At 30.0% G+C, this 11,747-nt stretch overlaps 2 protein-coding genes across 7 annotated transcripts; both read right to left on the bottom strand.

The window, feature by feature from the left end:
* Positions 1 to 73: 73 nt before the first annotated feature.
* LOC124432368 (pyrimidodiazepine synthase-like) lies at positions 74 to 1,775 on the bottom strand. Its single transcript, XM_046981285.1, has 6 exons — positions 1,492 to 1,775; positions 1,231 to 1,388; positions 990 to 1,154; positions 788 to 920; positions 600 to 715; positions 74 to 523 (listed from the first exon to the last, which is right to left on the bottom strand). Exons 1-6 carry the CDS (start codon positions 1,514 to 1,516, stop codon positions 401 to 403), a joined length of 720 nt encoding a protein of 239 aa, XP_046837241.1. The 5' UTR covers positions 1,517 to 1,775; the 3' UTR covers positions 74 to 400.
* An 806-nt stretch (positions 1,776 to 2,581) lies between these two features.
* On the bottom strand, positions 2,582 to 11,545 carry LOC124432367. 6 transcript variants are annotated; one of them, XM_046981280.1, is made up of 14 exons: positions 11,417 to 11,474; positions 10,570 to 10,690; positions 7,672 to 9,343; positions 6,944 to 7,574; positions 5,954 to 6,539; positions 5,653 to 5,842; positions 5,353 to 5,476; positions 4,924 to 5,163; positions 4,611 to 4,823; positions 4,005 to 4,426; positions 3,647 to 3,886; positions 3,122 to 3,324; positions 2,960 to 3,001; positions 2,582 to 2,841 (listed from the first exon to the last, which is right to left on the bottom strand). In XM_046981280.1, the coding sequence occupies exons 3-14, from the start codon at positions 8,449 to 8,451 to the stop codon at positions 2,703 to 2,705; spliced, it is 3,810 nt and encodes a 1,269-aa protein (XP_046837236.1). In that variant the 5' UTR covers positions 8,452 to 9,343; positions 10,570 to 10,690; positions 11,417 to 11,474; the 3' UTR covers positions 2,582 to 2,702. The 6 variants fall into 6 exon arrangements, with proteins under 6 accessions (XP_046837236.1, XP_046837237.1, XP_046837234.1 ...); XM_046981281.1 differs by lacking the exon at positions 11,417 to 11,474 and having other exon boundaries at positions 7,672 to 8,657; positions 8,781 to 9,343; positions 10,570 to 11,370; XM_046981278.1 differs by lacking the exon at positions 10,570 to 10,690 and having other exon boundaries at positions 11,417 to 11,545.
* Between the last annotated feature and the right edge of the window lie 202 nt (positions 11,546 to 11,747).

Raw genomic sequence — 11,747 nt, 5'->3', positions numbered from 1 at the left:
ATACCATTATAGTACTATGCTAAATATTTGAGAAATGAACAAACAAACAAAAGAAAAAAAAAATATCACTGAATTTCTGAAGCATGATGTTCTATATATTGTCATTGTATCACGATTAATTACTGAATTGATTTTCAGTTCTTTACTTTAAACAACTTATTCTATTTTTTTTTTTCTTTTTTCTTTTTTTTTTTATTTATTTAAAGTCGACTTAGAATAGATTATTTAAATAAAAAGATAATAATACAGCAGTTTATTTAGGAATAATAATGATTAATATTTTTCTCTCTTTCTCTCTCTCTCTCTCTCTCTCTCTCTCTCTCTCTCTCTCTCTTAGTTCTTCTCTTTTATCTGTCTATAGTATTTGTAAAAGCATTTTCTAAAATTTCGATGACATTCTTTATATAGCATCGAAATCAATATCAGAAGATTTCATTTCGTTGATAAGTCGCCCAAACTTTTCATAAGAGCATGCATTTTCTTGTACAAATTGTTGCGCTCTCATTTCAGTAATCCATTTCATCTGTTAAATCGAAACAAAAAAAAAATATATATATATATATATTAGTTGAGATATGTATGTATATAGTTATACTTACAATTTTTGGAAACTTTTGTTTATCAACATTCAAAGGTTGTTTATAAATTAATGATAATGATTTTGCTCTTTCAATCCATGGCCACATAAGAATATCCAACATCTTAGGTTCATTACCTTAAAAAAATTATTGTAAACAATTAAATGTAATAAATGAAAATATAATACAATTATTATATTTATACGAACCTCCATAAAAATCTGTGTCGCGCATTTTTAATTCGTCCTCAAATTCTTCCAAAAGATTACTTAATTCATCTACTATTTCATTCAACATTCTTGAATCTTTACCGTGTATACAATTTGAAAAAATATCGATAATCTATAAATATCAATCATTGTTTTAAATTAATTTAAATACTTGATAGAAAGATTTAATTATCAAAATTACCTTGGAATAATGTTCGAGTAATTCTAAATCACGATTTTTTGTTTCTTCATGATATAATTCTGGTAGAGGATATTTTTTATCTATATAATTTGCAATTTCGGTTGAATCAACGATTACTTTACCATCTGCATCAACAAATGCTGGTACTTTTCCTTCTGGATGAATCTATTTTTTAATTTTATATTAATAATTTGATTAAATATTATTAATATAAATGTAAGAATGATAAGACATTATATACCTCTAAATACCATTCCGGTTTGTTTTTTAGATTAATATTGACGATATCATGAGGAATTTTTTTAATGGATAGTATCAGACGAATTCTATGAGCGTATGGACAAAATTTCATACTATATAATCTTGCCTGTCCTTCGATTTCTGCCGGTTTAGTAGAACCTATAAAAAATAATATATATTATTTTTTATGTAATACGATAAACCCATTTAACATTAATTGTTAAATTGAAAACAATAAAAATTACACCATCGCACAGCTTACCCTTTCCAAGATGTAATGAACTCATTGTTTATTATAATATTCTGACAGAATAATAATAAAATAACAATATTGTATGTAATAAAAGTTTATTCTATTAAATTATTGTTAATTTATAAATTAATATTGAACAAGAAATAATATTTATTATATATATATTTGATTCGTTGTATTACTTTTTTAATTGAAATAAAATTTAGATAATAGCAAATATACTTCTTTTTTTTTTTTTTGTCTGCAGAATATATCGGTCCGAATGATGTCAAAATCTAGAATACTTGTCTGCAGCAGCGTCAATGCGATGCGCATACGGATCTGCGCATATCATTATTCGAGATATATCGAATACAATCGATTTCGAATTAACATTTAAAATGGTATAAAAATTACGTAAGGGAAAAGAAAAATTAATCAAATGGCAAAATAATATTAAATAATTAAAAATAATTCGATGAATAATAAGTAGATATTAAACTCGATGATAGTTTGTATGTCGATAAAAAAACAAACTTTCAATTGACTTTGACAATTCTGGTATTTTGTTTTTTTTTTTTTTTTTTATATTTCAAAGAGTACAGTAAGAATCGGTTTCTTTCTTAGACATTTTTTAAGTAGTACAAGTGGGACATCGATATATGGTCCGACATTAAAGTAGTACAATCGAATCAGTCTTATAGTGTCGGACATTTAAGTAGTACAAGTAAATCATTTTTATGAGATTAAACGTTTAAGTAGTACAGGTTAAGCATGCTGAAAAATCAATAAAATAACAATAGAAATGTACGTAAATTATATTTATTACGAAAGATTAAAAAAAAAAAAAAAGAAAGAAAAAAATGTTATTTAAAATTTATATAAAGTACACTTGTTATTTAATTAATTTCATTTTATATCACAATTCTATTTATATTTGTGTTTGTTACATGTATTAGTATAAAAGTATATTTTAAATTTGTATAGATTTAATGAATAAGAAAAAAAAATTGTAAGATATTTAAGGAATGCTTAATTGGTAAATACTCCGTATGTTTTGAAATATTACAAATGCGGTATATATATATATAATATATATATTCTAATGTATATAACATCATATTTAAAATATAATCTTTATTATAAAAGTCTAAGCTCTCGTTAAAACAATTTAAGTGGCAGTAGGTATTCTACATTCTATAAAAACCCTGTAATTTACAAAAATATTCATTTACATATAGTTATATGTCCATTAAATTTATAGCAGATGGACGTAGGTTGGTTTGAAATTCTCCAAAAAGCATAGCAGCTAACCATTTGTATTGTTCATTCTTATATGTACCAGCTAAAATATTACCAAAGAAAGGATTTTCCTTGCATCTAAAATAAAAGGAAAAAAAAAAAAAAAAAAAAAAAAAGGAAAAATATTCAACGCTATAATAATTTAATTTCTTAAGACTTTGAGTAACGAAATAATTAATTATAAAGATAACAGTACCTTGTTGGTTTTTTATTTCTTAATATAAACGTAATAGTCCAGCTGGAAAAGAAAAAAAAAAAAAAGAAAGGAACAAATCAATACGATAAAATAATTAAATAATAAATTTAATTTAGATAAAAAAAACCAAAGTTTTAACTTAATTAATATTAATATATTTACCCCATTTGTGGATTGCGTTTGGTCTCATGACCTATATACCAAATAATATCTTCAATTTTCCATTCGTGCAATTTGGTAGAACAAACTTTATCTTTGTAACAATACAATTTAGCCTGACTAAATTCGAAAAGATAATTCTTAAAATTTTTCGACTTTACGTCTGCATATTTCAATTCGCCCGATATCGTCATGGGTGGTTTGATCTTGAAAAAAAAAAAACAGAAAAAAAAGAAACAACAATAAACAATTTATCAAGAGAATAAATATTGACAAAGAGAGAGAGAGAGAAAAAAAAATCGTGTAACTATAATTGTTGCTTCCCGTTTAGACGTATAAAAATATCTTTCTTTTTTTGTTTTTAATTGTTCTGACTCACGTTAATTGATCTATCTGCGTTATACAAGTAACGTGGGAAAGAAACAAAACATATATGCTACTACTTTAATCACTTGCTTATATATATATATATATATATGTACGTATTTCTATTATTAATTATTATTTTGCACATATATAAAATATTACCAATGGTACAATATCTCTGTATAATCTATCCTTCTTCAATATTAAGATATTATCCTTCCTATCATCTGGATCCCAATAACCCCATCTAGCAACTGTTTCTAATACACGTTCGTTATGATGAAGTGGTCTCTTCAATGCACCCGAAAGTGCATATTCTTCTAAACACAATTCATGAGCAAGTAGATTAGCTTTTTCTGACAATTCACGACATACATCGAATGCCGTCTTTTGCGCTCCGATCTAAAAATAAAAACTATTATTTTTTAAGTACAAACGATTATGTATATATATATAAAAAAAAAGAAAAAAAAAATGTTATTTCTATAATTGTTTTAAGTATAATCAAATAAATATTTACCGATACGTTAATGCATTCTCCTTCTTTCGAAAGTAAATATATCCAAATTTTTAAATCGCCTGACGGTGCACCGCGCAATCCATTATTAGAAACATGATGTTTCTCAAGAACTTCTAAAATTTTAGCTTCCTTAGCGAGATCCGCGTGAGACAATTGATATAATTTTGGAAATAAATGTATCAAATCGCCAATCACTTTTGTCTCCTCCCTGTTCCAATCCTCAGCACTATTCTCTCCTGCGTGCATTAATGTAGGTCCCCAAACTGCTGAGAGATTCTCAACGGTCATCAAGTTTCTTGAACTTTGTTGACTAAGATAATGTAAATGAGCAAGTATTCGACGTATAGTTGCTGATGTTATAGGATCCAATGTCGTCAATAAATTTCTATAAATCTGTATTCTTTCACTTTCATTGCTAAGTTCTAAATACAAAATGAAAAATATTACAAATACAAGTATATATATATATATATATATATATATATATATATATATATATATATATATATATATATATATATATACTCTGTATATCTTGATGATAACTTTGATATAAAATTCATTGAACTGTTGTATAAAATCATGATTGACAATTATTATCTTTACCTGAGCATCGACAAAGCAGATTATGTATACTGGCGGGAAATAAAGATTCCGGTAAATCCCGAAGAAATCTTCGAAGAACCGTAGCAACGTCGTGTTCTGTGTAAGATCCTCGAGTAATTTGTATCGCCCATGCGTCTCTTCTAAAGGCTTCCAATAATTTAATAACGGCACTACTAGATCCGCTGCGACGATAAATTCCTTCCGACATTATACCTGTTATAAAAAAAAAAAAAAAAAAAAAAAAGAACAATTACCCTTTGACATTAGTAATAACAATTAATTTAATTTAGATTCAAATAATATTTTTATTAACCATGCGTGGAGATAAAATTGATGCATTTGTCGAGAATAACAGGGACATTGTCATGCGTTATTTGTTGTTGTTGTAATGCCGGACCACAGTTGGTAGCGGCTTGATACAAAGCATGTCTCCAAGCTGAAGCTTCTTTTGAACCAGGTGCTGCTATATGCAATGCACCGGAATCACCAGCGTCAACCACTACTACAGGTACATATTCATTATCCGAATTTGGTCCTTCTTGTTCTCTCAATACTGAAAGAAAATATTTAATGTACATCAATCACTTGATTAAAAAGGAATAATCTGGCATAATAAAAAGCGACGATATATCATTTGATGCTTAATAGAATCATAAGACGAGTTGGTTTAATAAGATCAAAATAATATCACCTTTTTTTGCATGGAATATTACTATCGTATCATATTATTTTATATATTTACCTATATAACGTGCCTTTCGTAAATCTAAATATTCCAATATCGGAGGCTCCAATGAATTCGTATAAACCAATGTTCTTTTTTGAAGAAGAACCCAAGCTGAGAACCATGTACCCGTTATACCCTCCTGCAAATTAAAATATATATTTAAATAAAAGATTTCTTTTGTGATAAATAATAATCGCATACCTTTTATCAGATTCCTTTTTGTATGCTAAGAAAATTATAATGTTACTATTTTGTACCAACGAACTATATGTCTTCTCTCATTGGCATTATCCTTTATTTAAAATATTTTCATACCTTTAAGTAAACCCAACCAGCTCTAGTAAGATCGGATGTGTATTTTATAGGGAAAACCGATGTCATTGCTTCTAAAATTTTTTGAGCCCAACTTCTTCTCTCCGCGATACCCTTTGCATAGAATATATATACATGGGGTTTAGATTCACTGCTAATCGCTATGCAATGTACCGTTTCACCGTCTACTACTCTGTCATTAGAAATATTCATAAAATAAAATTGTATTATCAGACATGGTGAATGTATTATCAATCAATCGAATATATATATATATATATATATATATATATATATTACTTACTTAATATCTTGCAAGAGATGAATGCTATAAACATTTTCAAGATTAATAGTTTCCTTCAGGGTTGACATACTTTTGTCATTATAAAAAGATAATTTTGGACCAGTCAAAACGGCAGCCCTTTGAATCAAATCTTTAGCTCTTTCAATACCAACACCAGTTTTATAAACAATACCTCTATGAGTCGAATTACATTGAGAAATATTACACTTAGGTCTATCCATTTTAATTTGCTTCGAATTATGATCGGTAGATCCCTCGTGATCACGATTTCTCGATAACAATTTACTACCACTTCTAACAAAACTTATGACGTTCGGTTTGATCACGTTGGCCGTTGAATCTTGACTTAATTTCTTTAATTTTTGAATTACACTGACTTTCCTCGTATCGTCGTAAGTCGTTTTAACAAGAGAATTCGACGTGGCATCGTCGACGACAATTTTCCCCGTAGTATTAGCCATTTTAGATTCTATGGTCGTTGATGATACATTAGGAATTACTTTGACGGTTGTTTTTCTAGGTGGTACAGCTGGTTGCTTTTTTTTTGTCATTTGAACCAATTTTGGTAAAAGTGCTGGATTCTTTCCTGTACAAAAATAGATTAATAATAATAATAATGATAATAATAATAATAATAATAATAATAATAATGAAGGCGAAGAGATTAACCCTTTGACTGAGAGCTATTCTAAGCTGAAGCGCTTCGCGTATGTGGCTCATGGATACGATCGCTGGGGACATGCACATTATTAAATAATAAACAAACAAAACGGACGCATATATGCGCCCAATAGCAGTCAAAGAGTTAAAGTATTAGAGTACCGTAAAAGGATTTAACTCTAGTTGTAGACCTGTGTTGTGTAGGACATCAGAGCCAACTTTTGAGCTCAATTAAAACAATTTGCGTATTGTATGATTCACGAATTTCTTTTTTTTTTTTTTTTATAATGTCAAAATTGTAAATGTTTAAGTATTACTGACGACATTTACCAATTTCAACCTCGTCGTATTCGTTCTTAGGTAAAGAATCGAATCTCTTAGGTGGTTCTGGTGGTATCAAAGAGTCCTCGAGCCTTTTCTCTTCCAATTCCGTTGGTTCCTCGTTCTCGTTATCTTCGTGAAGATCTACGGTACTTCCAGGATTACTCGAGGAATCATTAGTCAATAATAATGCTTCCAATAACATCAAATCATTGCTCTCGTAATTATTATAAATGTTTTCCTCGGTAGTCTTTGCGAATGGATCGAATTCGAATAGTAAAGATTTATTACTACCACTGCTACTCCCTTGTTTTACATCGGATAACATCGATTCAAATAATTTCTCATCTTTATTACTCTTCGACGTAATATTATTATCATAAATAGAATTTTCTAAGGATATCAAACTGGCGTTAAATGTTGTAAAATTTACGTTCACTGCCTGTTCTAACGTTTCCTCCTCGGTACTGGATATCCTATCGAGTTCATTAATAACTTCGGATTTGTTTGACGGCGGCGTTGTGTCATAAAATGTCCAAGAATCTGATCTCGACAATCTCCTATCGATGTCGGACTTGCTGTCGCCAGTTAAGCTCACGTTTATGTCGGATAAATTTAAACTTTGATCCGAATCGCTACCCTGAAAACAAACAAACAGAGTCGTCTTAGAGTCTAAGATAAAAAGAAAAGGTAAGGAAAGAAAAAAGAAATGATATAAAATGATATAATTGAATTACCTGACGTTGAATAAAATTGAAGATATTGAAATTCGAATCTGGAAAATCTCTTTGTACTTGTTCGGAGATGGTAGAACTAAGAGTATCATAATGGCTGCTGCTGCTCGATGTAAATGAATTTAATTCGTCGTTGATAGATGATTCTACAGGAAGCGGGGGTGGCGGATATACCGGTGGTGGTGGACTATATCGTAGCCCGGAAAGATCTTCCTCGTTTCTGATACTTTTAAGATTACCACTGAACGGACTGTGAAAGGTAATACTGCTAAATATATCATCGGCTGGCATTGATACGCATCTTTCGTCATCAATGGCATTATTATCGTCCCCAATTTTTTTCGTATTCCTCATAACATTAGAATCATGCATGATATCCTCCTGATTAAGGGACGTCAATAATCTCCGTGTCAAAAGATTCTTCATTGATTTTTCAAGGCGTATACTGACGTTCCTCGTACTCGATATAACGGCGCGTCCCTTTAACGTCATCTTCTCAGATATCTCATCCTTCAATTGACGTGAACTGGTACTCAATTGTCGAAAAAATTCATTCGAATTTCTTCCCTCGTTATTATTAGATTTAACAATCTCATCACTTTTCTGACTCGATTGGCTCGATTCGCTCGGACTTTTACTACGTGCCGGCGATGACGATGATGACGATGATGCCGGTGATGGTGATGATAAAACAACAGGTACCGGTGGTACTTTCCTTGGAGCCGGTACTGGACGTTCGGCCATTATAATTGACCTCGGCTTTGGTATCGGTTTTGTCTCCATCTTTATCTTTCATTAATGTTCTTTCTTTCTTTCTTTCTTTCTTTCTCGATAGGATATATTACCCCCCCCCCCACTCACGAAAAAAAAAAAAGGAAGAAGAAGAAGAGAACACTCTTCGTTTCTTACATCTGTATTAGTTCTACTTTTTGCTTATCACCTTTTATCATTATTATTCTCACGTTTGACACAAACAGATTACTCTCAGGCTAATAAAAAGGAGCAATTGGTGGAGGGTTCGAAGAAATGGAAGGTCATTGAATCAATGTAATTGACAAATTTGTATATAATGAAAGAAGGGTCGTCCGTACACCCCTTTTCTCTTTTCCTACCTTTCTTCCTTCCTTTTTCTCACGAATCAATAAATTGATCGCGGATTAATAAGATGGAAAATGAATAAATTCTTGTAGGGAAAAAACTCTCCAATATTCTCTGATATGTGAAACGTTATAACTCACTATTATTACTATCAGTTTTGCGATAGGATGGACAAACATTTCCGGTTTGAAGCATGTCTATCAAATTCACTCAGAAGAGAGAGAGAGAGAGAGAGAGAGAGAGAGAGAGAGAGAGAGAGAGAGAGATAAAGATAGATTACATATTACATGTATTATACATTTTTCTATTACGAATTTTCGATTGTATATTTCGATCCATATTATTTTTCATTGTTGTGAAGGAAGAAGAGAAGGAAACGGAAAGAGAGAGAGAGAGAGAGAAAAAAAAGAAAGAAAAAAAAAACAGAGAAAAAAAAAGAAAAAAATAAAGGAGAAACAATCAGACAAATTCTCGTCTCCTTTTGTTAAATATCTCGCCTATGTTTAAATTGATTTAATTGAGTTTTATGGTGAAATATCATTTTTGATGAATCATATCCGACACTCGTCAATATATTCTGTAATCAAAAAACAAATACATATACACACACAAACACACATACACACACATATATATATATATATTTATATATATTGTTTTTTTAAAAGATATTAGAGAACAAATAAATTAACAAGAGAACAAAAGAATCAATAGGAAGCTATTAACTCTTACTGCTTCGGTGATCACACCGGTTCAAGGTCTAACATTTTTCTAATGTGTTCATCCGCGACGATTCATTCGTTTCGTTGAATCACTAAATAATCTTTTTATTTTTTTTTTTTTTTTTCCTTTTTTTCTGACCGGTGGAAAGAACAGAGAGGAGAGGAGAGGAGAGTAGAGATATACCGTTGGATATATCATTAGAAATTGCATAGAAGAAGTCTTTTTAATGAGGTTTCAATGATATAATTTATTATTTTTATATCCTCTTAGTTATCACCGATCATAAAGAAATATTTCATTTAATATCGATTCGTTTGATCTATCGATCATCCTCTCTCCCTCCTTCTCTTTCGTACTTCGATGAACTGTATAAAAAAATAAATAAAAATAGAAATAAAAAAAAAGACGCGTTCGAAATGATAATACTACGCAATTATTACGATACGTTTGACGAATGAACGTAGAGAAAGAGCAATATGGCGCTCGATAGATCGATCGATCGATAGATAAATAGATCGATTGATAGTTCGATAGATCGAACGAACGAACGAACAAATGGTCATACAGCCAAAATATTTTTTCTATATATATATATATATTTTAATTTGCGATCGTCCTTGGTAATTGTGGTTATTAAATTAACTTAAAAAAAGAAAGAAAGAACAAAAGGAGCGACCAACGAAACAATTAAATGATTTAACTTTGTAAATAAAATAAAATAAAAAAAAAAAAGAACAACAAAAAGAAAGGTTCAATCTGATAAATGAACGTTCTAATAAAAGAACGAACGTCATAAATGTTCTTTCTTCACAGATCTCCTTTTAAACTTCAAACTGGTTATAATCTGAATATGACACTGATTCATTGATAAGCATAGAGTCGCACTCACACACGCACAAACAAACACACACAGACACATAGAGCTGAGAGAACAAAGGAACCTGCAGGAGATTTAATAATGGAGAAGTAAAGGAAATGATTATCTTCGTGAATATGAAACTAAAAAAGAAAAAAAAAGAAGAAGAAAAAAAAATAAATAAATAAATAAATGAGTAAATAAATAAATAAATAACAAAATACCTTTCTTTTACCCCTTATCGTTCTTTTCCTTTTCTCAGTTTTGTTCTTTCGTTCTTTTATTTATTTTGTTTTTCAATAATCCACCATTTGCACGAAAGAAACTTTTGCACAAACAAACAAACTAATGACGATAATAATAATAATAATAATAAATTATTAATAATAATAAATAAAATGTGTGTCAGTCATTCGAGAATAGTGAAAGTCCTCAGCATTATATTCACAACCAGATAGGTAAGTATACATATATATATATATATATATATACACCATCATCGTGGGTCAGAGACCCACAATTGGGTATATACTACAGTTGGTTGTTGGCACTGTTGTCGCAACTTTTCCTTTTCTCTTCCCCTTGACCATCGTCTACTGCCACTACTTTTCTCTCTCTCTCTCTCTCTCTTTTTTATATATTCTCCACTTCAATAGAAGAATTTATATATTGTAGAAAAGACAAAAACGATACACAATACTTGTCATCCAATATTTGATCAGGTGTAATGTGGTCAATGTAGTTACAACAAGTACGTATATACATATATATATATATGTGTATATAGACACACATCAATTTCGAACGTATTGTATGCAATTCAAAAGAAAAAAAAAAGAAGGAAAAGGAAAAAGAACACTATTCTTTATCTCACTTGCCGTGTTTCCTTGGTTACACGCGATAAAAATGATCAATAATTTTAACAAAAAAAATTACTAAAATGAGAGTGTGCGTGTGTGTATGTGTGAGAGAGAGAGAGCGAGAGAGAAAGAGGCAAAAAGAGGAAAGAGAGAGAGAGAAAGGAAAAAAGTAATTGCAGCAACGAAAACAAGAATGATAAAATGACATTACCACTAATATAGAAGAGATCCGAACAAGATCGGATATCGTACTGAACGTCTACCATTTCGTTGGAAACGCACAAACTCGATATCTTCCCCCACCACAAACTCCGCTGATCGACCGTAGCTCCCTTTTTCAAACAATGATGGCTGCTGATTGAATGGAAGGATTTATATCTCTCATATATATATATATATATATATATATATATATATATATATATGTAAAAAGAGCATACTAAATAAGAAAGTGATTCATCCTTGCCATTCCTGAATAAACTGTTATGCCAATTATTGTTATCGGTGTAATATAATCATGTCATATATATGATTCTAGTTAC

This window comes from Vespa crabro, chromosome 25 (assembly GCF_910589235.1).
Source record: "Vespa crabro chromosome 25, iyVesCrab1.2, whole genome shotgun sequence".
In the NCBI taxonomy this organism is placed as follows: domain Eukaryota; kingdom Metazoa; phylum Arthropoda; class Insecta; order Hymenoptera; family Vespidae; genus Vespa; species Vespa crabro.
This window is presented reverse-complemented; position numbering and strand designations above follow the sequence as displayed.